Source organism: Balaenoptera physalus (assembly GCF_965194825.1).
Source record: "Balaenoptera physalus genome assembly, chromosome: 5".
NCBI lineage: Eukaryota > Metazoa > Chordata > Mammalia > Artiodactyla > Balaenopteridae > Balaenoptera > Balaenoptera physalus.
This window is the reverse complement of record NC_138884.1, coordinates 32,362,053-32,388,762: the sequence shown is the minus strand read 5'-3', so window position 1 is coordinate 32,388,762 and position 26,710 is coordinate 32,362,053. Positions and strand designations below refer to the sequence as shown.

General features: G+C 38.2%; 1 protein-coding gene and 1 long non-coding RNA gene across 4 annotated transcripts in view; one reads left to right on the top strand and one right to left on the bottom strand.

The window, feature by feature from the left end:
- Positions 1 to 26,710, top strand: part of TTC29 (tetratricopeptide repeat domain 29) — a 262,108-nt gene that overhangs the window by 139,407 nt on the left and 95,991 nt on the right. For all 3 annotated transcript variants that reach the window (XM_082463411.1, XM_082463412.1, XM_082463410.1), the window contains one exon: positions 5,398 to 5,521. In XM_082463411.1, coding sequence (XP_082319537.1) covers positions 5,398 to 5,521 — 124 coding nt within the window. The remainder of the gene's footprint in view (positions 1 to 5,397; positions 5,522 to 26,710) is intronic.
- On the bottom strand, positions 13,764 to 26,251 carry LOC309661651. Its single transcript, XR_014264139.1, has 2 exons — positions 24,570 to 26,251; positions 13,764 to 17,157 (listed from the first exon to the last, which is right to left on the bottom strand). It is a non-coding gene; the product is annotated as an uncharacterized lncRNA (long non-coding RNA).

Here is a 26,710-nt window from a genome sequence, read left to right as displayed (position 1 = left end):
AAATAAAAAGATGTTCTTGATGTTACTGAAATATCCAGGAGACAGGAGTTTACAATGATGGTCTCCAAATATCCAATGACAGGTTCTCCAATGACTTACCTGGAAGCTTAACTTTTATGTGTACTACATAAGTGTTTCCCTTCTCAAATTTTTGACTGTTTCTTTATTCAAAAATATATGAAGACCTAATACATGCCAAGAACTCTGCTAGAACCTGTATGTCTTTCTAAGCATTTTGCCACTTGTATAGGTGATTTTAGTGATACCTGAGATTTCACCACTGAGGGACACTTGCAAGAACAAACTACCATTCAGCTTTCATAAACTTTTTTTTTTTCATCTTAATGACAGCACTGTTATTTTGTTGTAATTCCTTCCAGTATTTTTCCCCAGTGTTTATTATTTATTAGATATTTGCAAACGTACTTAGTAAAATTTGAGTCATGATTTTTAACCTAACATATCTTAAGATTTTTATTTGCAGGTGGCTGAATTTCTTCAGAAAAAAAATATTTTAAAGGCCACTAACCACTGCGTTGTTAGAATCAATTTACATAACCATTCTTTGACATCTATTTTGATTCCACTTGTTTGCAGACGAATGCAGTGGTGAACATCATTCCCCTTCTATTTAAAACAACACCCATTAGGACAGATTTCCACATGTCTGACTGCAGAGCCCAATGAAACAAAAATTTATAATAGCTCCTCAGGTGTGTTAACTGATACTTTCCAATTCATTATTATTATTATTTATTATTATTATTCCCATTTGCTGGTTAACCAGATGCTTCCAGAGATATACAAGAATGCCAATTTCATTACACTGTTGCCAGCACTAGGTATTTCTGCTAAATACATTTTAATGTTAGTTTAATAGGCAAAAGGGACCTGCTGCCAGTTTTCACTTCCATTCCTTTGTGGAACAGTCAGATGGAACATTCCAGTCCCCTGGAGAGGGCAGAAGCATCACATCTCCAAGGAGACCCCCCCATGGCCGCTGCTCTCCTCCCCAGCTCCTGCAGGAAGCTGCCCCTGGCCTCTCGCTGTTAAACAGCCTTCCTGTCTGTGAATCAGTCCCAGTATCACGCATGTGCCTTTGTCACGGCACGTTTGTTCCACGGTCCGCTTCGTCACAGGGCTGCCTATGCCCTTTCTCTGTCCTTGCCAGAGACCCAGCTCTGCGGATAGAAACTTTTTAAAGGTTTTATCCTTTTAAATAACCATACAATTCACTCCTCTTTTTTTGACATTTAAAGACTAATTTTATTAAGTGCTTAGTATAGATCAAAGACTGTGGACTAATGATATGCAGCTTTTCCTCAGAGCTGCTGTGTTTATTTCCATACGGGTTATAGAATAATAGCACTTAGACAAAATATTTCATTTCAGTCAGTGTTTCACGGCAGTTTGACATTTTTTCCAAGTTAAATATGAGTTCTAATCTTAGATAATTCTTCCTTGGTTATAAGCATAATTTCCCAACTCATTTTATTTGATTTCGTAAAACAGCCAAACAAATTTAATTTTCCCAATAGTGATGCTAACATATGCACCCCATTCTTGGGATTATTTTATGAAAATTCTAAATGTATGAAAATGTTTTTGCATGAACTTATTTATTCCATATACTGACCATTTCTGGTGTGACAAATCTCAAGTTCTTACCACTAAAAACCAAATATTACCTTTTATCTTACTTCTTAGTGCTTTTCCAACTATTTATTGCATATGGTAATGCTCATTGATTATTGATTATAGATATTCTTGGAAAAAATGATTCTGTAGTGAGTTCTAGTTGCTCAGAGATTTGTGTGAATGTTAAATTTGCTATTTTAACTGCAACCAGGAAAATGAGGGCCATTTCACAAATAAATGTGTAAGGTTAGAACTGTTAATATTTTGATGCCCAGCATACAAACGGAACAGTGTTGAATATTTGATTGCTTTATGGCTATACACATATGATGTAAACACAAACAAAAAATTAGGTAAGTTAATTTTTGCATAAAATTAAATTGAGTCAGTACAGATAGAAATTTATTAGAACTATAAAGTAATTAGACCAGTTTTAGAGTTGTTCAATCTCATATGTCCTAGTCATATCATGTATACACAAATAAATTGAATGTGAATTTTAAACTTCCTAGAAAATTTTAATCAAAAATTTATTAACCAATGAACTAACCTAATCCACTATACTGAATGAGTAGCTTTATTTTCAGATTTCACCGAATCTAACTTTTTTTTATTGGACTACACACCCTAAATACCCAAGGAAGAAAAATATTCTAACTAAACTGTGACATAATAGTTTCCTATTGCTTAGAATTTTGATCTTATACTTAATAAAAGAGCTATTTTAGACTCACACATAGGTATTTTTTACGACTCTTGAGAATTCATGTAAAAAGAAAATATAAACAAAGTAAGGTTATTATACTCCTCAAACATCTTTGCATTCAAAGTCCAATTCTTCTGAATCACTTTTAAACTCAGAATTGTCAGTATCTTTTTTTCCTCATCCATATTATCTTTTGTGTCATCAAGAACGTTGGTGCTATGTAGCCTTTCTTAAAATAGTGCCCCAGTACCCCCTCCAGTATTTCTTCCAAGTCATGGACACTCAGTCTACCAATCTTGAAGCTAGTACTCTCTTATCTTCCAGAATTTCAGTGAAAGGTTTTTAGAAAACAACCCATCCTCATATTTCTTTCTGAAATTATCCTTTAATAGTTGTTGACAGAAAGATCAAGGCATTGCAATTGCAAGTCGTAACCAGAAACATGGACAAATCCAGCAACAGCTATGACTTGACTGCTCCTTGTCTGACAGAGATTATAAGATGCCACCTGTTCTAAGGGATCCCGATTTCAGAAATGTTAAAATATGGGAAAGTAGGTGTTTTAGAATCAGTGAAGTATTCATTAGAGTTGCTAGATTTTTCTATAGTTGCAATAATTTAAAAATTTGTAGCAAAGCTTCTCCATATGCCATATTTGACACCATCCTATCTGCAGCTCCTATGAGTAAATCCTTGCCCTATAAACATAAAGAAATGCCCATGCAAGAATCAGCTCAATTGTTAAACAACCTCTTCCTTTCAGAATTTCATCTTGTGATCTATTAAGGGTCGTGGCACAGATGCTCACTGGGAACTGTTGACCTATGAAAGCAAAGAGAGGTAGTTCTAGGGATTCAGACACGTTCAGGAGTAAGAGTTTTTCCTTTATTATGCTCCATTGAAGAACACAATTACAGGGGTTTTTGTTATTTTAAAAATCTCTAAATTCTGGATTTTGTCACTTTAATAAAACACTTTCAACAGTTCTGACATGATTTAATAATGGAATTGCATATCATCTTAGATCTACCATTCTTTTTTAGGGACTGACCAAAAAAAAAAAAAAAAAAAAAAGCCAGACATTCAACAGATATTGAACTTCTTCAGCATGCTTAATTTGGAGCCATTATTTTTGAAATCACTTCTTGCTTTGTCCGTAACGTTTTAATTCCTTGTGGCTCTGAATCAGCAGTCTTTGAACCAGCAGTCAAATGTCCCTTGAGCGGGACTTTGGCTTCAACTACCTCTGCAAAAGGCAGTCACAGCTTATGATACCTTGGATGGAGCTGTTTTCAAAAATTACTGTTTGTCTCTTTGGTTGCTCAAGAATTTTTCACCTTGGTTCTTAATGTTGTAGGCCCCCAAGTGTTCTTCACATAGAACATCACTACAACTGGCTCCTAGAAGAAAAGAGCCCGTCTCTTTAGACTGGCTTTCAAGTAATTAGCTCCTTTAGAGAAATTTTTAGACTCTTTCCACTTCTTATTTTACTGTTTAGCTCTTACTCCTATGAAACTAAGATTTGTATATCTTTGGGGTAGCATTCAGATCATGAGGAACTAATGAGTATTTGGGACTCAGATTTGTAAAATGAGAGCAGAATTCAAATAATAGAAGTTTCTGAATATAATTCATTGAAATCTTTAAAATGATGTGCCTCTCTTTTATTTTTTTTGGCCGATGCTCCCCACGTGTTATTTATTTGTTTGTTTGTTCAATATTCTAGATACAAGTACTTTATTATTTTTTCTTCCAGTTTTATTGAGATGTTATTGACATACAGCACTAATTTTACAGTATAATGATGTACAGTATAATGATCTGACCCCTCTATTCTTTATGAAAGAAAAAAAAATAGCCAAACTTGTTTTAGTCATTCTGTGTTATTTGAGCTGTGCTAACAGTCGCCAAAATCTCAGTGATGTATGACAATAAAGTCTTATTTCTTGTTATGTAAATTCTTGCCATTTGCCAGATTCTTGTGCCAGGAGCCAGGCTCCTTCCATCTTCAGGCTTTATCTTTCCTTCCTTGAATCCTGGTTAGGAGATTTCAGAGTCCTCTATTTTCATCATATTTGTTCTAATACCTCCAGAAGGTATTATGTGAATCGCATATGACTCCCCTCAGAGAACTGGTTTCATTTGCAAAGGAATGTGGAAATTTTCAACCTTTTTAGAGGTTTTATTTTCTTTTAAAAATAACAGCTTTACTGAGATATAATCCATATACCATACATTTCTCCTTTTAAAGTCTACAATTCAGTAGTTCTTAGTAGGTTCACAGAGTTGTGCAGCCATCGCCACTATTTAATTTCAGGTAATTTTCTTCACTTCTAAAAGAAACCCACACCCATTAGCAGCCACTCCCAATTCCCCCAACCACACCCCCACGGCCTCTGGTAATTACTAACCTACTTCCTGTTTCTATAGATTTGCCTGTTCTGGACATTTCATGTAGATGGAATCATGCAATATGTGGGGTTTTTTGTGTAACTGGCGTCTTTCACTTCGCATATTTTCAAGGTTTATCCATGTCGTAGTATGTATCACTACTACTAGTATGTATTCCTTTTTGTGGCTGAATAATGTTCCACCATACGAATACAGCACATTTTGCTTATCCAGTCAATTGATAGACATTTGGATTGTTTCCACTTCTTAGCTATTATTATAGCATTGATATGAACATTCATGTCCAAGTGTTTGTGTGGACATGTGTTTTCATTTCTCTTGGGTATATATGTAGGAGTGGAATTCTTGGGTCATATGGTAACTGTATATTATACTTTTTGAAGAACTGACAAGCTGTTTTTCCAAGCAGCTGCACTATTTTACAATCCTACCAGCGATGCATAAGAGTTTAAAGGCTTAAGTTCTAACTCACTGTATACTCCATCAAAGACAAGCCGCATATTTTTAAAATATACACTTTACATTTCATTATCCTGATAACTGTCTTACACTTTCTAAAGCAAAGACACAAAAAAATCTTCTCTTTACTGTGATATTAAATGAGATGACACTCCAATAGTGTCTTATTTTATTTTTTCTAGCCAAGGACAGATGGCAGAAGCAGTCAAATACTTGAAAAAAGTTGTGAAAATTGCAAGAAACAATTTTCAAAGCCTAGATTTTGTGAGAGCAAGTACAATGCTTGGAGACATCTACAACGAAAAAGTGAGTATAATGTGTTTCTTGCTTATACGGGAGAAATTTGCAGAATTTTAAACTTCTGTTTTTATTTGATCCTCACCTTCGCATAGCATGTTGTACAGAATGGCTCCAGGACTGCAGGACTTCGTCAGTGCACAAGGCAGTGACTGGGAAGAGAAATGCCTCTTACTTCTTCCTCTTCCAGGACCTGACTGCCATCTTAGCCCAGTCACCACAATCTGCTAACACTGATTCCTATCTTCACAGCCAACGCAGAGTCAAGTGATTTGGGATCTGAAGAGCAATTAAAATATGTCAATTCAAAGAAACTTTGTTATAACAGTTGGCTTTTATCTGCTGGCACTAACATTCACCTCTCGGTCCAAATTCTTTTTTTATTAGTCCAGCTGCGATGCCTCCGTTAGGTCCCTCAGGTGACGAATGGACAATCCCAAGAGTAATTCTGAAGGAAATATGGAAATCTAGCAACAGGTTGGCTATGTGAAAGAAGAGGGAAAGAAGAGGAAAAAGTCTAAAATAAAAGTATCTCATTCAGGGGCTATTACTCGTGAAATGCATTCATCATAATGGACTTCTGGTTTATTTTCTCCTGACTTTATCTTTTATTATGCAGATTCTCCTTTAGAAGCAGTATGAAAAAGGCTTGTTTCTCCAGTTATAATTGCAGTTTTGATCACGAGTAGGATCTATCATTTTTGAGGGTAGTGACATTCTCACACTGTGTTGATACACCTTGTCTGAATCTTTTTGAGGGACAGTGTATATAATAATGAAAAGTACTAACTCTGAGACCATACTGGGTTAAAAGCCCAGTTTTCTCCCTAACAAGATCTGTGGCCTGAGACAAGATACTTACCTTCTAAGGACTTCAATTTTCTCACCTCATAAGGTTGCTGTGAATGTTGACTTAATATATGGAAGGCACTTAGAACAGTACCTGGAAGGGGAAGCAAGTGCCATCTATATAAAGTGGTACAGCCATTCTTAATATCCATACCCTTATGTGATATCACACAATTCCCCTTTTCCCGAGGCTCAGAGGGTTTGAGTAACCTATGCCAGGTCTCCAAGCTTCCAGGGGGCAGTGGTATTCAAACTCATACCCTGAACCACTATAGTCCTTTATTTGCCATATAATTGATTTTGATTATTTCAGAATTGTTTAGGCTTTTTTTGAATTTTTAAATTTTTTTAAATTTATTTTTTATACGGCAGGTTCTTATTAGTCATCAACTTTATACACATCAGTGTATACATGTCAATCCCAATCGCCCAATTCAGCACACCACCATCCCCACCCCCCCGCAGCTTTCCCCTCTTGGTGTCCATATGTTTGTTCTCTACATCTGTGTCTCAACTTCTGCCCTGCAAACCAGTTCATCTGTACCATTTTTCTAGGTTCCACATACATGCATTAATATACGATATTTGTTTTTCTTTTTCTGACTTACTTCACTCTCTATGACAGTCTCTAGATCCATCCACGTCTCAACAAATGACTCAATTTCATTCCTTTTTATGGCTGAGTAATATTCCATTGTATATATGTACCACTTCTTCTTTATCCATTCGTCCGTCAATAGGCATTTAGGTTGCTTCCATGACCTGGCTATTGTAAATAGTGCTGCAATGAACATTGGGGTGCATGTGTCTTTTTGAATTATGGTTTTCTCTGGGTATATGCCCAGTAGTGGGATTGCTGGATCATATGATAATTCTATTTTTAGTTTTTCAAGGAACCTCCATACTGTTCTCCATAGTGGCTGTATCAATTTACATTCCCATCAATAGTGCAAGAGGGTTCCCTTTTCTCCACACCCTCTCCAGCATTTGTTGTTTGTAGATTTTCTGATGATGCCCATTCTAACTGGTGTGAGGTGATACCTCATTGTAGTTTTGATTTGCATTTCTCTAATAATTAGTGATGTTGAGCAGCTTTTCATGTGCTTCTTGGCCATCTGTATGTCTTCTTTGGAGAAATGTCTATTTAGGTCTTCTGCCCATTTTTGGATTGGGTTGTTTGTTTTTTTGATATTGAGCTGCATGAGCTGTTTATATATTTTGGAGATTAATCCTTTTTCTGTTGATTCGTGTGCAAATATTTTCTCCCATTCTGAGGGTTGTCTTTTCGTCTTGTTTATGGTTTCCTTTGCTGTGCAAAAGCTTTTAAGTTTCATTAGGCCCCATTTGTTTATTTTTGTTTTTATTTCCATTACTGTAGGAGGTGGATCAAAAAAGATCTTGCTGTGATTTATGTCAAAGAGTGTTCTGCCTATGTTTTCCTCTAAGAGTTTTATAGTGTCCAGTCTTACATTTAGGTCTCGAATCCATTTTGAGTTTATTTTTGTGTATGGTGTTAGGGAGTGTTCTAATTTCATTCTTTTACATGTAGCTGTCCAGTTTTCCCAGCACCACTTATTGAAGAGACTTTCTTTTCTCCATTGTATATCCTTGCCTCCTTTGTCATAGATTAGTTGAACATAGGTGCATGGGTTTATCTCTGGGCTTTCTATCTTGTTCCATTGATCTATGTTTCTGTTTCTGTGCCAGTACTATATTGTCTTGATTACTGTAGCTTTGTAGTATAGTCTGAAGTCAGGGAGTCTGATTCCTCCAGCTCCGTTTTTTTCCCTCAAGACTGCTTTGGCTATTCGGGGTCTTTTGTGTCTCCATACATATTTTAAGATTTTTTTGTTCTAGTTCCATAAAAAATGCCACTGGTAATTTGATAGGGATTGCATTGAATCTGTAGATTGCTTTGGGTAGTATAGTCATTTTAACAATATTGATTCTTCCAATCCAAGAATATGGTATATCTCTCCATCTGTTGGTATCATCTTTAATTTCTTTCATCAGTGTCTTACAGTTTTCTGCATACAGGTCTTTTGTCTCCCTAAGTAGGTTTATTCCTAGGTATTTTATTCTTTCTGTTGCAATGGTAAATGGAAGTGTTTCCATAATTTCTCTTTCAGATTTTTCATCATTAGTGTATAGGAATGCAAGATATTTCTGTGCATTAATTTTGTATCTTGCAACTTTACCAAATTCATTGATTAGCTCTAGTAGTTTTCTGGTGGCATCTTTAGGATTCTCTATGTATATTATCACATCATCTGCAAACAGTGACAGTTTTACTTCTTCTTTTCCAGTTTGTATTCCTTTTATTTCTTTTTATTTGATTGCCATAGCTAGAACTTCCAAAACTATGTTGAATAATAGTGGTGAGAGTGGACATCCTTGTCTTGTTCCTGACCTTAGAGGAAATGCTTTCAGTTTTTCACGATTGAGAATGATGTTTGCTGTGGGTTTGTCATATATGACCTTTATTATGTTGAGGTAGGTTCCCTCTATGCCCACTTTCTGGAGAGTTTTTATCATAAATGGGTGTTGAATTTTGTCAAAAGCTTTTTCTGCATCTATTGAGATGATCATATGGTTTTTATTCTTCAATTTGTAAATGTGGTGTATCACATTGATTGATTTGCTTATATTTTTTTTTTATAAATTTATTTATTTATTTATTTTTGGCTGTGTTGAGTCTTCGTTTCTGTGCGAGGGCTTTCTCCAGTTGTGGTGAGCGGGGGCCACTCTTCATCGCGGTGTGCGGGACACTCACTGTCGCGGCCTCTCCCTGTGGAGCACACGCTCCAGACGCGCAGGCTCAGTAGTTGTGGCTCACAGGCCCAGTTGCTCCGCGGCATGTGGGATCTTCCCAGACCAGGGCTCAAACCCATGTCCCCTGCATCGGCAGGCAGACTCTCAACCACTGCACCACCAGGGAAGCCCGATTTGCGTATATTGAAGAATCCTTGCATCTCTGGGATAAATCTCACTTGATCATGGTGTATGATCCTTTTAATGTGTTGTTGGATTCTGTTTGCTAGTATTTTGTTGAGGATTTTTGCATCTATATTAATCAGTGATATTGGTCTGTAATTTTCTTTTTTTTTAGTATCTTTGTCTGGTTTTGGTATCAGCGTGATGGTGGACTCATAGAATGAGTTTGGGAGTGTTCCTTCCTCTGCAATTTTTCTGAAGAGTTTGAGAAGGATGGATGCTAGCTCTTCTCTAAATGTTTCATAGAATTCATCTGTGAAGCCATCTGGTCCTGGACTTCTGTTTGTTGGAAGATTTTTAGTTACAGTTTCAATTTCATTACTTGTGATTGGTCTGTTCATATTTTCTATTTCTTCCTGGTTCAACCTTGGAAGGTTATACCTTTCTAAGAATTTTTCCATTTCTTCCAAGTTGTCCGTTTTGTTGGCATAGAGTTGCTTGTAGTAATCTCTGTGATGTCTGTTGTAACTTCTCCTTTTTCATTTCTAATTTTATTGATTTGAGTCCTCTCCCTCTTTTGCTTGATGAGTCTGGCTAATAGTTTATCAATTTTGCTTATCTTCTTAAAGAACCAGCTTTTAGTTTCATTGATCTTTGCTATTGTTTTCTTTGTTTCTATTTCATTTATTTCAGCTCTGATCTTTATGATTTCTTCCCTTCTGCTAACTTTGGGTTTTGTTTGTTCTTCTTTCTCTAATTACTTTAGGTGTAAAGTTAGATTGTTTACTTGAGATTTTTCTTGTTTCTTGAGGTAGGCTTGTATAGCTATAAACTTCCCTCTTAGAACTGCTTTTGCTGCATCCCATAGGTTTTGGATCATCGTGTTTTCATTGTCATTTGTCTCTAGGTATTTTTTGATTTCCTCTTTGATTTCTTCAGTGATCTCTTGGTTATTTAGTAACGTATTGTTTAGCCTCCATGTGTTTGTGTTTTTTATGTTTTTTTCCCTGTAATTCATTTCTAATCTCATAGCGTTGTGGTCAGAAAAGATGCTTGATATGATTTCAATTTTCTTAAATTTACTGAGGCTTGATTTGTGACCCAAGATGTGAACTATCCTGGAGAATGTTCCATGTGCACTTGAAAAGAAAGTGTAATCCACTGTTTTTGGATGGAATGCCTTATAAATATCAATTAAATCTTTCTGGTCTGTTGTGTCATTTAAAGCTTCTGTTTCCTTATTTATTTTCATTTTGGATGATCTGTCCATTGGTTTAAGTGAGGTGTTAAAGTCCCCCACTATTATTGTGTTACTGTCGATTTCCTCTTTTATAGCTGTTAGCAGTTGCCTTATGTAAGGTGCTCCTATGTTGGGTGCAAATATATTTATAATTGTTATATCTTCTTCTTGGATTGATCCCTTGATCATTATGTAGTGTCCTTCCTTGTCTCTTGTAACATTCTTTATTTTAAAGTCTATTTTGTCTGATATGAGTATTGCTACTCCAGCTTTCTTTTGATTTCCATTTGCATGGAATATCTTTTTCCGCCCCTCACTTTCACTCTGTATGTGTCCCTAGGTCTGAAGTGGGTCTCTTATAGACAGCATATATATGGGTCTTGTTTTTGTATCCATTCAGCAAGCCTGTGTCTTTTGGTTGGAGCATTTAATCCATTCACATTTAAGGTAATTATCGATATGTATGTTCCTATTACCATTTTCTTAATTGTTTTGGGTTTGTTTTTGTAGGTCCTTTTCTCCTCTTGTGCTTCCCACTTAGAGAAGTTCCTTTAGCATTTGTTGTAAAGCTGGTCTGATGGTGCTGAATTCTCTTAGCTTTTGCTTGTCTGTAAAGCTTTTGATTTCTCCATCGAATCTGAATGAGATCCTTGCCAGGTAGAGTAATCTTGGTTGTAGGTTCTTCCCTTTCATCACTTTAAGTATATCATGCCACTCCCTTCTGGCTTGTAGAGTTTCTGCTGAGAAATCAGCTGTTAACCTTATGGGAGTTCCCTCATATGTTATTTGTCATTTTTCACTTGCTGCTTTCAATAATTTTTCTTTAATTTTTACCAGTTTGATTACTATGTGTCTTGGCGTGTTTCTCCTTGGGCTTATCCTGTACGGGACTCACTGCACTTCCTGGACTTGGGTGGCTATTTCCTTACCCATGTTAGGGAAGTGTTCAACTATAATCCCTTCAGATATATTCTCTGGTCCTTTCTCTCTCTCTTCTCCTTCTGGGACCCCTATAATGCGAACGTTGTTGTGTTTAATGTTGTCCCAGAGGTCTCTTAGGCTTTCTCATTTCTTTTCATTCTTTTTTCTTTATTCTGTTCTGCAACAGTGAATTCCACCATTCTGTATTCCAGGTAACTTATCCGTTTTTCTGCCTCAGTTATTCTGCTATTGATTCCTTCTAGTGTAGTTTTCATTTCAGTTATTTTATTGTTCATCTCTGTTTGTTTGTTCTTTAATTCTTCTAGGTCTTTGTTAAACATTTCTTACATCTTCTTGATCTTTGCCTCCATTCTTTTTCTGAGGTCCTGGATCATCTTCACTATCATTATTCTGAATTCTGTTTCTGGATGGTTGCCTATCTCCACTTCATTTAGTTGTTTTTCTGGGGGTTTTTCTTGTTCCTTCATCTGGTACATAGCCCTCTGCCTTTTCATCATGTCTATCTTCCTGTGAATGTGGTTTTTGTTCCACAGGTTGCAGGTTTGTAGTTCTTCTTGCTTCTGCTGTCTGCTCTCTGGTGGATGAGGCTATCTAAGAGGCTTGTGTAAGTTTCCTGATGGGAATGACTGGTGGTGGGTAGAGCTGACTGTTGCTCTGGTGGGCAGAGCTCAGTAAAACTTTAATCCACTTGACTGTTGATGGGTGGGACTGGGTTTCCTCCCTGTTGGTTGTTTGGCCTGAGGCAACCCAACACTGGAGCCTACCTGGGCTCTTTGGTGGGGCTAATGACAGACTCTAGGAGGTCTCATGCCGAGGAGTACTTCCCAGAACTTCTGCTGCCAGTGTCCTTGTCCCCACAGTGAGCCACAGCCATGCCCCACCTCTGCAGGAGACCCTCCAACACTAGCAGGTAGGTCTGGTTCAGTCTCCCCTGGGGTCACTGCTCCTTCCCCTGAGTCCTGATGCACACACTATTTTGTGTGTGCCCTCCAAGAGTGGAGTCTCTGTTTCCCCCAGTCCTGTTGAAGTCCTGCAATCAAATCCCACTAGACTTCAAAATCTGATTCTCTAGGAATTCCTCTTCCCATTGCCAGACCCCCAGGTTGGGAAGCCTGACGTGGGGCTCAGAACCTTCACTCCAGTGGGTGGACTTCTGTGGTATAAGTGTTCTCCAGTCTGTGAGTCACCCACCCAGCAGTTATGGGATTTGATTTTACTGTGATTGCGCCCCTCCTACCATCTCATTGTTGCTTCTCCTTTGTCTTTGGATGTGGGTTATCTTTTTTTGGTGAGTTCCAATGTCTTCCTGTCGATGATTGTCCCTATTTAGGCTTTTTTATTTTTAAGGAAATAAGAGCTTGAAATTAATTTGAATGAATAAAATTACTATCTTCAGTTCCTGTTATGGGAAGCATGCTTTCAAACAGGGCATCTCATCTCTTTTTACACCCCTCTCTCTTGCTCACCCTGGCTCATTGGCCTCCTCCCTCTGCTCCCCTCTCACTCACAATCAGTAACCCCCTTTTGTCTTGACTGTCATCCTCTTTCTTCTCTCCTCTTCCCTCACCCCCCTTGCTCTCTTCTCTCCTGCCCCTGTCTTTCTAGAACCGCTCTCTCCTTCTCGGTTGTCCTCTCCTCTCCCTCTGGTCTCCCCTGATTTGTTGTCCCTCTTTCTTTGTGCCCCCCCCAGTCTTTCACCCCCAGGTTTTTCTCTCTGCTGTGTGCTCCTTCTGCCACCCCCATCTCTGTGATCTACCCTCTGCCTCTGGTGACTCCTGTCTTGTTGTATTTGTATTTCCTTTTGTTTGCTTTTCAGGATACAGTGGCAAAAAAAAAAAAAAAAAAAGAGAGAGACAAGGCTTATGCCCTTGTAAGGCTTACAGTCTAATGGACAAGCTTATCCTATAGTGACAGAATTGACATTTCTAGTAAATATAGTCCTACCTTTTAAAAGGATTGTTCTTCAAAAGAGAAGTGCAAAAAGCACAAATTATTTTACCCTACCACCAAACAATATCCAGAACTCAGTTTTTTAGTATAATGTGGACATCAAGTATTAGCCTGTATTTTCCCAATTACAGAAAACATAAGGAAGGTAAAAACAATAAACATTTCTGAGGGGTAATATTTTTATACTTGCATTTTCTTAATTTTTTTTTTACCAAGAGTTTGTATCTTAACAATACGTATTGTATTCTCTGATTAGTAATTCTTGAAGAAGAGTTTAATATCTAAAGCTAGAGACATGAGTAATATCCAAAGGCTGTGTCAACTACCAAAAGTTAATTTTTCTTTTACCAGCTTATCCTTATTCTAGTATAAAATTTGTAGGATTCCAAATATTCATGCTTTCTTCAAATATGCATGCCTTCAAATGTACAAGTTGATTCATATACCTTCATGGTTGCTTACATCTTAATGTAATAAATAGTCACTGATAAATAGTATAGTATTAAGAACATAATACTATAATAATTTTATGACATCATAGACTTCAAGAGAAAGCTTTATTTGATACTAAACTTGTTAACGTTATATTCAGTTTTTGTGCATTATTGTGATTCTTTGCGGGTATTTTCTCAAGTCAGAAAATCTACTGATGACTTCTCAGGCTGACTCCGAGTTGTTATATCATTACTATAAGAGTATAATTTGATAATGTATAGCTAAGTGGATTAGAACTAAGTGATAGTTATTCTTTTCTCCTTGTAATTTTGAGACAAAGTGATAGCCTTGATGACATACTGAATTTCCTCCTAGTTTTATAAAGCCATTTCCTAGGAAAGCATTGACAAATAGTTATTTCATGTTTGCTATTCAGTTGCTTATGAATGTTTCCTAATTGTATCAAATGCCTTTTTTCCAATTTTACACCCAAACAGTTTCACAAACTATTTGCACCACACACTATCTTTTAAGCTTTCCCTTGAAGGAAACTGTAGCAAGACAGAGGAACTACACCAAGTTTTGCCCACCTGACTTTGAATCTGCACTCAGCTATTTATTAACTGCGACCTTGGGCAAGTTAATTCTTTGATCATCAGTTTCCTCATCTTTCAAATGTCAATAACAAGATACCTTGAAGACTGGTTATATGAGGATTAGAAATTTTAAAACATGTACATGGTACCTAATAGAGTTCCTAGCATATACTGGGTACACAATAGCACTTACCTTCTTAATATCTCAAACTCAGATCTCTCTCCTCCATTGCAGACTCATTCTCACTGCCTATTTGATATCTTCACTTAGATCTCTTCAAATGTAACCTATTAAGAACTGAACTCAACTCATCAGCTTTCCCCTAAATTCTATTTCTCTCTCTACTTAATGTTCAACCAGGATAGAATACTATTCAGGCATTTCATAGGCAACCTTCTTTTCTCAATTTGTGAGCTCTCCTTATCTGACCTCATACAGGCCCATGGTTTAAATACCATCCATACACTGATGACTCTAAAATTTATATCTCCAACCCTGATCTCTCCTTGGGACTCCAGACTTGTAAAGCCAGCTGCCTCCCTAGCATCTCTCCCTGGATGTCTTCTAATAGACGTCTCAAGTTTAATGTGATTCCTCCCTCCTTGACCTACTTCTCCCCAGGCTTCCACATCTTAATAAATGGTACCATTATCCATCAACTCGATTGCTCAAGCCAATAATCTGGATATTCTTGATTCATCTTTCCCCTCCTGCTCCATATCCAATCCAGAAGCAAAATCTGACCTTCATGCCACCAAAACGCATCTCAAATCCACCCACTTCGTCTCTCTATCTCTGCTACTATCACCACATCTGGTTACGACACTATGTTTTCTCACTTGTACTATTGCAATAAGCTCTGAACCCATTTCCCCATTTCTCCTCCATCCAATCCAGTCTCCACACAGAAGCCCAAGTAATTCTTTCAAAATGTAAATAAAATCATGTTATTTCTCGGCTTAAAATACTTCCTTTGCTTCCCAGTCTTCTGAGAACATAAATATAAATCCTCACTCTGACTTGAAACAATCTATATGAGATGCATTACCTCCCCCACTCCCAGTCTCTGACTTTATTGCCTTCTACTCTCCTTATGCTCTCCACCAGAGCCAAAGGGACTTTTGTGGAGTTCTTCAAACATGCTGAGCTGATTTCTGCCTGAGGACATTTGCTTTAGCTGGAATGCTTTGGGTGGACCACTCCCCAATCTGAACTTCACATTGCTGGCTTCTTGTCATTCAGAGCTCAGCTAAATGCCACAACTTCAGAAAGGTCTTCCCTGAGTCAACCCAATCAAAAATAGCCACGAACTCACTCTTTAATACTACTTTAATTTTCCATGCAGCACTTGTCTCATAGTTTTCTTGTTTGTGATATTTTTCTTCTTGTTGTTGAATGTGTCTAGAATGGAAGCTTAATGAGAAAAGAGACCAGATCTGCCTTTTTTTAAATTTCATTACAATTTCTAGAAGAGAACCTGGCACAGAGTTGGTGAACAAAAATATGCGAGTTCATTGAATCAATCCATAAATTTGTAACCAATTTTATACCAGTTGAGAGTAGTAGTCTCTCACTTTTGAAATTCCAAACTTCTGTTTCATTTTTGTCCAGTATTTTGGCATTTTGAAAACTTCCACTGAATCTTTAAAAGCAACTCTAATATTACTGATATTTGTCAGTCTACCTTTTAAGAACCTCTACCAACTGCCCTTATCATACCTTTTCTGGCTTCATATTATTCATGCAATGTATTCTAATTGTATTCTTAACAGTAATTTCCAAGAAATAATATTGTTATAAGACCACAATTATAATATAAAACTGTATGTGGAAAAATACAGTTTTCTCTAATTATTATAGTGTTATTATAATTTAAGTTAACACATCTTAAAAACATCCTAATTAGTTTACCTTTTACTATATAATCATGGAAGATGGGCCACCCATCCCACCCACCTGATGTGATTGGTTTTTAATTGAAAATATATCATCAATGTAAAGGGGTCAAGTGAGAATATTTTAGGGAAAATAACTAGGTATAGACCCTTCATGACATCTTTTATTCTCTAATAAGAGCAGAGCATAATCACATAGTTAAAACAAAGGTAGCTCCAACACTAACACAGTAAGGAAATTGTTCAAGAAAAGATTCTTCCTTAGTCCTGAGAAAATGCCCATTTATTTTGAGCTTGCTCATTGGACAGAGTGACAATTCAGACATTAAGAAGGATCTGATAATAATCACAATAATGCATGAAAATTCTATGTTATAGTGTAATAATTCAAGTTGTGTTTCAACGTCTATGATGTCAAGATCTTGTCCTGAAATTGTCCACCTAATGTTTATTAGTGATATTTATAACATTAAATGAAGTTTTCTCTTCCAATAAGATGCACTTATGAAGTGCATAAATTCACTTCTATAAACTCACTTCTGTATTCCCAAACTCATATTTAAGATTCCCAGGATTAATTACTAGAATCTTCTGAATTTTATAACAGCATAGGGATTCACTGATAACCGGAACTGTGGAAAGTTGGACAGAACCTTTAGAGAAGAGATTAAATTTCGATAGTAAACTCTTTAAGAATGAAAAATCTGGAAATACAATGCACATTAATGAAACTTCGTTCTAAAAAGGTATGTATAAAAATTCTTGCATCTGAGAAGAACTAATGTTATATTTCTTAAGGGTGCCTTTTTTTTTTTTTAAACATCTTTATTGAAGTATAATTGCCTTACAATGGTGTGTTAGCTTCTGCTTTATAACAAAGTGAATCAGTTATACACATACAATATGTTCCCATATCTCTTCCCTCTTGCATCTCCCTCCCTCCCACACTCCACATCCCACCCCTCTAGGTGGTCAAAAAGCACTGAGCTGATCTCCCTGTGCTATGTGGCTGCTTCCCACTAGCTATCTGTTTTACATTTGGTAGTGTATATATGTCCATGACACTCTCTTACCCTGTCACATCTCACCCCACCCCCTCCCCATATCCTCAAGTCCATTCTCTGGTAGGTCTGTGTCTTTATTCCCGTCTTGCCACTAGGTTCTTCATGGCTTTTTTTTTTTTTCCTTAGATTCCGTATATATGTGTTAGCATACTGTATTTGTTTTTCTCTTTCTGACTTACTTCACTCTGTATGACAGACTCTAACTCCATCCACCTCATTACAAATACCTCCATTTCATTTCTTTTTATGGCTGAGTAATATTCCATTGTATATATGTGCCACATCTTCTTTATCCATTCATCTGTCGATGGACATTAAGGTTGCTTCCATGTCCTGGCTATTGTAAATAGAGCTGCAATGAACATTTTGGTACATGACTCTTTTTGAACTATGGTTTTCTCAGGGTATATGCCCAGTAGTGGGATTGCTGGGTCGTATGGTAGTTCTATTTGTAGTTTTTTAAGGAACCTCCATACTGTTCTCCATAGTGGCTGTATCAATTTACATTCCTACCAACAGTGCAAGAGTGTTCCCTTTTCTCCACACACTCGCCAGCATTTATTGTTTCTAGATTTTTTGATGATGGCCATTCTGATCGGTGTGAGATGATATCTCATTGTAGTTTTGATTTGCATTTCTCTAATGATTAATGATGTTGAGCATTCTTTCATGTGTCTGTTGGCAATCTATATATCTTCTTTGGAGAAATGTCTATTTAGGTCTTCTGCCCATTTTTGGATTGGGTTGTTCGTTTTTTTGTTATTGAGCTGCATGAGCTGCTTGTAAATCTTGGAGATTAATCCTTTGTCAGTTGCTTCATTTGCAAATATTTTCTCCCGTTCTGAGGGTTGTCTTTTGGTCTTGTTTATGGTTTCCTTTGCTGTGCAAAAGCTTTTAAGTTTCATTAGGTCCCATTTGCTTATTTGTGTTCTTATTTCCATTTCTCTGGGAGCTGGGTCAAAAAGAATCTTGCTGTGATGTATGTCATAGAGTGTTCTGCCTATGTTTTCCTCTAAGAGTTTGATAGTGTCTGGCCTTACATTTAGGTCTTTAATCCATTTTGAGTTTATTTTTGTGCATGGTGTCAGGGAGTGTTCTAATTTCATACTTTTACATGTATTTGTCCAATTTTCCCAGCACCACTTATTAAAGAGGCTGTCTTTTCTCCACTGTATATTCTTGCCTCCTTTATCAAAGATAAGGTGACCATATGTGTGTGGGTTTATCTCTGGGCTTTCTATCCTGTTCCATTGATCTATATTTCTGTTTTTGTGCCAGTACCAAACTGTCTTGATTACTGTAGCTTTGTAATATAGTCTGAAGTCAGGGAGCCTGATTCCCCCAGCTCCATTTTTCGTTCTCAAGATTGCTTTGGCTATTCGGGGTCTTTTGTGTTTCCATACAAATTGTGAAATTTTTTGTTCTAGTTCTGTGAAAAATGCCAGTGGTAGTTTGATAGGGATTGCATTGAATCTGTAGATTGCTTTGGGTAGTAGAGTCATTTTCACAATGTTGATTCTTCCAATCCAGGAACATGGTATATCTCTCCATCTATTTGTATCATCTTTCATTTCTTTCATCAGTGTCTTATAATTTTCTGCATACAGGTCTTTTGTCTCCTTAGGTAGGTTTATTCCTAGATATTTTATTCTTTTTGTTGCAATGGTAAACGGGAGTGGTTTCTTAATTTCACTTTCAGATTTTTCGTCATTAGTGTATAGAAATGCAAGAGATTTCTGTGCATTAATTTTGTATCCTGCTACTTTACCAAATTCATTGATTAGCTCTAGGAGTTTTCTGGTAGCATCTTTAGGATTCTCTATGTATAGTATCATGTCATCTGCAAATAGTGACAGCTTTACTTCTTCTTTTCCTATTTGGATTCCTTTTATTTCTTTGTCTTTTCTGATTGCTGTGGCTAACACTTCCTAAACTATGTTGAATAATAGTGGTGAGAGTGGGCAACCTTGTCTTGTTCCTGATTTTAGTGGAAATGGTTTCAGTTTTTCACCATTCAGGACAATGTTGGCTGTGGGTTTGTCATATATGGCCTTTATTATGTTGAGGAAAGTTCCCTCTATGCCTACTTTCTGCAGGGCTTTTATCATAAATGGGTGTTGAATTTTGTCGAAAGCTTTCTCTGCATCTATTGAGATGATCATATGGTTTTTCTCCTTCAATTTGTTAATATGGTGTATCACATTGATTGATTTGCGTATATTGAAGAATCTTTGCATTCCTGGGATAAACCCCACTTGATCATGGTGTATGATTCTTTTAATGTGCTGTTGGATTCTGTTTGCTAGTATTTTGTTGAGGATTTTTGCATCTATGTTCATCAGTGATATTGGCCTGTAGTTTTCTTTCTTTGTGACATCTTGGTCTGGTTTTGGTATCAGGGTGATGGTGGCCTCGTAGAATGAATTTGGGAGTATTCCTCCCTCTGCAATATTTTGGAAGAGTTTGAGAAGGATAGGTGTTAGCTCTTCTCTAAATGTTTGATAGAATTCACCTGTGAAGCCATCTGGTCCTGGGCTTTTGTTTGTTGGAAGGTTTTTAATCACAGTTTCAATTTCAGTGCTTGTGATTGGTCTGTTCATATTTTCTATTTCTTCCTGGTTCAGTCTTGGCAGTTTGTGCATTTCTAAGAATCTGTCCATTTCTTCCAGGTTATCCATTTTATTGGCATAGAGTTGCTTGTAGTAATCTCTCATGATCTTTTGTATTTCTGCAGTGTCAGTGGTTACTTCTCCTTTTTCATTTCCAATTCTATGGATTTGAGTCTTCTCCCTTTTTCTCTTGATGAGTCTGGCTAATGGTTTATCAATTTTGTTTATCTTCTCAAAGAACCAGCTTTTAGTTTCATTGATTTTTGCTATTGTTTCCTTCATTTCTTTTTCATTTATTTCTGACCTGCTCTTTATAATTTCTTTCCTTCTGCTGGCTTTGGGTTTTTTTTGTTCTTCTTTCTCTAATTGCTTTAGGTGCAAGGTTAGGTTGTTTATTCGAGATGTTTCCTGTTTCTTGAGGTAGGCTTGTATTGCTATAAACTTCCCTCTTAGCACTGCTTTTGCTGCATCCCATAGGTTTTGGGTCGTCGTATCTCCATTGTCATTTGTTTCTAGGTATTTTTTGATTTCCCCTTTGATTTCTTCAGTGATCACTTCGTTATTAAGCAGTGTATTGTGTAGCCTCCATGTGTTTGTATTTTTTACAGATCTTTTCCTGTAATTGATATCTAGTCTCATAGCGTTGTGGTCGGAAAAGATACTTGATACGATTTCAATTTTCTTAAATTTACCATGGCTTGATTTGTGACCCAAGATATGATCTATCCTGGAGAATGTTTCATGAACACTTGAGAAAAATGTGTATTCTGTTGTTTTTGGGTGGAATGTCCTATAAATATCAATTAAGTCCATCTTGTTTAATGTATCATTTAAAGCTTGTGTTTCCTTATTTATTTTCATTTTGGATGATCTGTCCATTGGTGAAAGTGGGGTGTTAAAGTCCCCTACTATGATTGTGTTGCTGTCGATTTCCCCTTTTATGGCTGTTAGTATTTGCCTTATGTTTTGAGGTGCTCCTATGTTGGGTGCATAAATATTTACAATTGTTATACCTTCCTCTTGGATCGATCCCTTGATCATTATATAGTGTCCTTCTTTGTCTCTTGTAATAGTCTTTATTTTAAAGTCTATTTTGTCTGATATGAGAATTGCTACTCCAGCTTTCTTTTGATTTCCATTTGCATGGAATATCTTTTTCCATCCCCTCACTTTCAGTCTATATGTGTCTCTAGGTCTGAAGTGGGTCTCTTGTAGACAGCATATATATGGGTCTTGGTTTTGTATCCATTCAGCCAGCCTGTGTCTTTTGGTGGGAGCATTTAATCCATTTACATGAAGGTAATTATCGATATGTATGTTCCTATTCCCATTTTCTTAAATATTTTGGGTTTGTTATTGTAGGTGTTTTCCTTCTCTTGTGTTTCTTGCCTAGAGAAGTTCCCTTAGCATTTGTTGTAAAGCTGGTTTGGTGGTGCTGAACTCTCTCAGCTTTTGCTTGTCTGTAAAGGTTTTAATTTCTCCATCACATCTGAATGAGATCCTTGCTGGGTAGAGTAATCTTGGTTGTAGGTTTTTCTCCTTCATCACTTTAAGTATATCCTGCCACTCCCTTCTGGCTTGCAGGGTTTCTGCTGAAAGATAAGATGTTAACCTTATGGGGATTCCCTTGTGTGTTGTTTGCTGTTTTTCCCTTGCTGCCTTTAATATGTTTTCCTTATATTTAATTTTTGACAGTTTGATTAATATGTGTCTTGGCGTGTTTCTCCTTGGGTTTATCCTGTATGGGACTCTCTGTGCTTCCAGGACTTGCTTAACTATTTCCTTTCCCATATTAGGGAAGTTTTCAACTATAATCTCTTCAAATATTTTCTCAGTCCCTTTCTCTTTCTCTTCTTCTTCTGGGACCCCTATAATTCGAATGTTGGTGCGTTTCATGTTGTCCCAGAGGTCTCTGAGACTGTCCTCAGTTCTTTTCATTCTTTTTTCTTTATCCTGCTCTGCAGTAGTTATTTCCACCATTTTATCTTCCAGGTCACTTATCCTTTCTTCTGCCTCAGTTATTCTGCTATTGATCCCATCTAGAGTATTTTTAATTTCATTTATTGTGTTTTTCATCGTTGCTTGGTTCCTCTTTAGTTCTTCTACATCCTTGTTAAATGTTTCTTGCATTTTGTCTATTCTATTTCCAAGATTTTGGATCATCCTTACTATCATTATTCTGAATTCTTTTTCAGGTAGACTACCTATTTCCTCTTCATTTGTTAGATCTGGTGTGTTTTGACCCTGCTCCTTCATCTGCTGTGTGTTTTTCTGTCGTCTAATTTTGCTTATCTTACTGTGTTTGGGGTCTCCTTTTCACAGGCTGCAGGTTCGTAGTTCCCGTTGTTTTTGGTATCTGTCCCCAGTGGCTAAGGTTGGTTCAGTGGGTTGTGTAGGCTTCCTGGTGGAGGGAACTAGTGCCTGAATTCTGGTGGATGAGGCTGGATCTTGTCTTTCTGGTCGGCACATCCACGTCTGGTGGTGTATTTTGGGCTGTCTGTGGCCTTATTATGATTTTAGGCAGCCTCTCTGCTAATGGATGGGGCTGTGTACCTGTCTTGCTAGTTGTTTGGCATAGGGTGTCCAGTACTGTAGCTTGCTGGTCGTTGAGTGAACCTGGGTCTTGATGTTGAGATGGAGATCTCTGAGAGATTTTCGCCGTTTGGTATTACGTGGAGCTGGGAGGTCTCTTGTGGACCAGTGTCCTGAAGTTGGCTCTCCCACCTCAGAGGCACAGCCCTGATGCCTGGCTGGAGCACCAAGAGTCTTTCGTCCACACGGCTCAGAGTAAAAGGGAGAAAAAATAGAAAGAAAGAAAGAAAGAGGCTATAATATAGTGAAGTAAAATAAAGCTATTATAAAGCAGAGCTATACAGACAAAATCTCATCCAGAAGCATATACATATACACTCACAAAAAAAAGGAAAAGGGGAAAAATTAATATATCCTGCTCCGAAAGTTCACCTCCTGAATTTGGGATGATTCGTTGTCTATTCAGGTATTCAACAGATGCAGGCACATATAGTTGTTTGTGGAGTTTTAATCCGCTGCTTCTGAGTCTGCTGGGAGAGATTTCCCCTTCTCTTCTCTGTTCGCACAGCTCCTGGGGTTCAGTTTTGGATTTGGACCCGCCTCTGCGTGTAGGTCACCTGAGGGCGTCTGTTCCCCGCCCAGACAGGACGGGGTTAAAGGAGCAGCTGCTTCGGGGGCTCTGGCTCACCCAGGCCGCGGGGAGGAAGGGGTACGGAGGAGGTGGGGCGCATCTGCGGCGTCAGAGGCCGGCGTGACGTTGCAGCAGCCTGAGGTGCTCCGTGTGTTCTCCCGGGGAACTTGTCCCCGGATCACAGGAGCCTGGCGGTGGCGGGCTGCACAGGCTCCCGGGAGGGTCGGTGTGGAGAGTGACCTGTGCTCACACACAGGCTTTTTGGAGGCGGCAGCAGCAGCCCCAGCGTCTCACGCCCGTCTCTGGGGCCCGCGCTGATCGCTGCGGCTCGCGCCCGTCTGTGGAGCTTGTTTAGGCGGTGCTCTGAATCCCTTCTCCTCTCGCGCCGTGAAACAAAGAGGGAAGAAAAACTCTCTTGCCTCTTCCGCAGCTGCAGACTTTTTCCCGGACTCCCTACCAGCCAGCTGTGGTGCGCTAACCCCTTCAGGCTGTGTTCACGCCGCCAGCCCCAGTCCTCTCCCTGCGATCTGACCAAAGCCGAGCCTCAGCTCCCAGCCCCGCCCGCCCCGGCAGGTGAGCAGACAAGCCTCTCGGGCTGGTGAGTGCTGCTCGGCGCTGAGCCTCTGTGCGGGAGTCTCTCCGTTTTTCCCTCTGTGCCCCTGTTGCTGTGGGATCCGCGCTGTTAGCCGCGGCTCGCGCCCGTCTCTGGAGTTCATTTAGGCGGCGCTCTGAATCCCCTCTCCTCGCGCGCCAGGAAACAAAGAGGGAAGAAAAACTCTCTTGCCTCTTCCGCAGCTGCAGACTTTTTCCCGGACTCCCTCCCGGCCAGCTGTGGTGCGCTAACCCCTTCATGCTGTGTTTACGCCGCCCACCCCAGTCCTCTCCCTGCGATCCGACCGAAGCCCGAGCCTCAGCTCCCAGCCCCGCCCGCCCCGGCGGGTGAGCAGACAAGCCTCTCGGGCTGGTGAGTGCTGGTCGGCGCCGAGCCTCTGTGTGGGAATCTCTCCGCTTTGCCCTCCGCAGCCCTGTAGCTGCGCTCTCTTCCGTGGCTCCGAAGCTTCCCCCCTCTGCCACCCGCAGTCTCTGCCCGCGAAGGGGCTTCCTAGTGCATGGAAATCTTTCCTCCTTCACAACTCCCTCCCACTGGTGCAGGTGCCGTCCCTATTCTTTTGTCTCTGTTATTTCTTTTTTCTTTTGCCTTACCCAAGTACGGGGGGAGTTTCTTGCCTGTTTAGAGGTCGGACGTTTTCTGTCAGCGCTCAGTGGGTGTTCTGTAGGAGCAGTTCCACGTGTAGATATATTTCTACTGTATCTGTGGGAAGGAAGGTGATCTCCGCGTCTTACTCTTCCGCCATCTTCTCTCCGCTCCTTAAGGGTGCCTTAAACTAGAAAAATCTAGCTTGATACCAGTTTTATGACAGGTATGTGTGTGTCTCAAGATTGAACACTAGACACAATTTGAGGGAAGAATAATTACCTAATTACAATGCCTAATTACCTATTATAATAATAGAAGTATTCAGGGGGGAAAAGCATTTGTTAAAAAAGATCTAATAAAAGTTATAGACAGATGACTACTTCCACTAGCAGCAAGCTCACCTACTTGACCTTAAACTTTGTTCACTGCTGAATCTCTACTGCCTGGCATGGGCCTGGTAAATAATAGTTATTCATTGGATGAATGAGTTTGTTCCAAAATAATAATATATCAAAAAAATTCTGGAAATTCAAATATATGTCCATTTATTTATGGTCCCTAATTCTCCTAATTGAGACTCTCACCTAAAGCAATGAACGACCTAAAGCTCAGGATTATAGCTAGAACAATAATTAGATATTTATACTTCTCTGTTTTTAAAAATAGAAACGTTTGGTCTAGTCATATATTTTCATCTATTTTGTCCCATATCTTTGATATCTAACAGGGCAATCTATAATTTTAATTAGTTTTATTGTCTTCAATATTGATATTATTTCTCAATCATATAATTTATTTCATTGACATACGAATATCTTTGATATACTTTTATATTTTCTTAATTAAGTGATCTTAGTCTCATATAAATCCTGTTTTATGCTTTGAAATAAGAGAAAGAATTGTTCACCTCAACAAACAAAAATTGTTATTGATGTAATATAGAGAAAGTCTGTTTAAATTAGAAAATTTAATTGGAGTGAGCCATTTGAATGGTTCACCTAAATTGTCCCTGTGGGTATATAGCAGTGTTACATGTGCTGCTCATGTATGTAACATAACTGTCACATAAGCCCTACTCCTCCCCCTCCTCACCTTGCCAGCAGCCTCTTTATTCAATCAGTTTTTCTGCTCTTTGGACTCTATGACTGTACAGAGATGTGTGGTTGTTGAGTATGCATTTTACCTGTAATGGAATATGGTATAAAGCTGTTTCTATGGTGTTTTTTTCATTTCCAGTTCCTTCATAAAACATTGTGAGAAAAATGACTTGAAAGCTCATAGTAAAACATTTCTCTTCAAGAGTGTGCATACATGTTTTTGTGCATATGAGAGAAAGAAAGGAGAGGGGAGGAAAGGGAAGAGGATGGACTCCCCAGGGTTATAAATCAGTGAAGAAAGGAAATTTTTCTTCCCTAGAGTCTTTACAAGTATAGCTTAATCGTAAAAATAATATCCCCTTTTGAGGAAGAGTTTTTAAGGAGGATTTTTAGAAGACTTGGGGAGGTGGCAGAAGATAGTCTTTTCTCTGAGGCTCAATTTCATTATTTGTAAAATAAGAATAATATTTCCTCATACGGTGACCTATGAAAGCTAATGACATAATACATATGAAGTATTTACCACTGTCCCTGACACTTCATAAGAATTAGGTAAATGTTATTTATTTGTAGACAATAGCTTTTAGAAGGAGAGATGAGAATGAGAAAGAAAGAAAGAGAAAGAAAGAAAGAAAAGAAAGAAAGAAAGAAAGAAAGAAAGAAAGAAAGAAAGAAAGAAAGAAAGAAAGAAAAAGAAAGAAAGAAAGAAAGAGAAAGAAAGAAAGAAAGAAAGAAAGAAAGAAAGAAAGGGAGAAAGAAAGAAAGAGAGAGAAAGAAAGAAAGGGAGAAAGAGAAAGAGAGAGAGAAAGGAAGAGAGAGAGAGGAGGGAGGAAGGAAGGAAGGAAAGAAAGAAGGAAGGGAAGGGGAGGAAACCTTGAATTTTTGCAACTTAAAATGTTGCAAGGGACTTGGAGAAGATATAAACATTTAAATGATCTTTTGAGTTATGCTAGTGCTGTTGTCAAGACCATGTTATTTCGAAATCTTGTCTTCTTCCACATTCTTAGTCAAGAATACGTGCACATGGGAAAACACGAGTAATAATGGAAGAGCAGGAATATACATCCATTTTCACTCATCACTGATTAAATGGGTTGGTTAGAATGATCTCTTGCTGTGACTGAAAACAAAACCTGGTTAAAAAGATTTCATTTGGTAAATCCAATGCAACAAGTAAGAAAATTCCATCCAAATCAATGTGAATCAGTTCACTCTTTCCCAAACT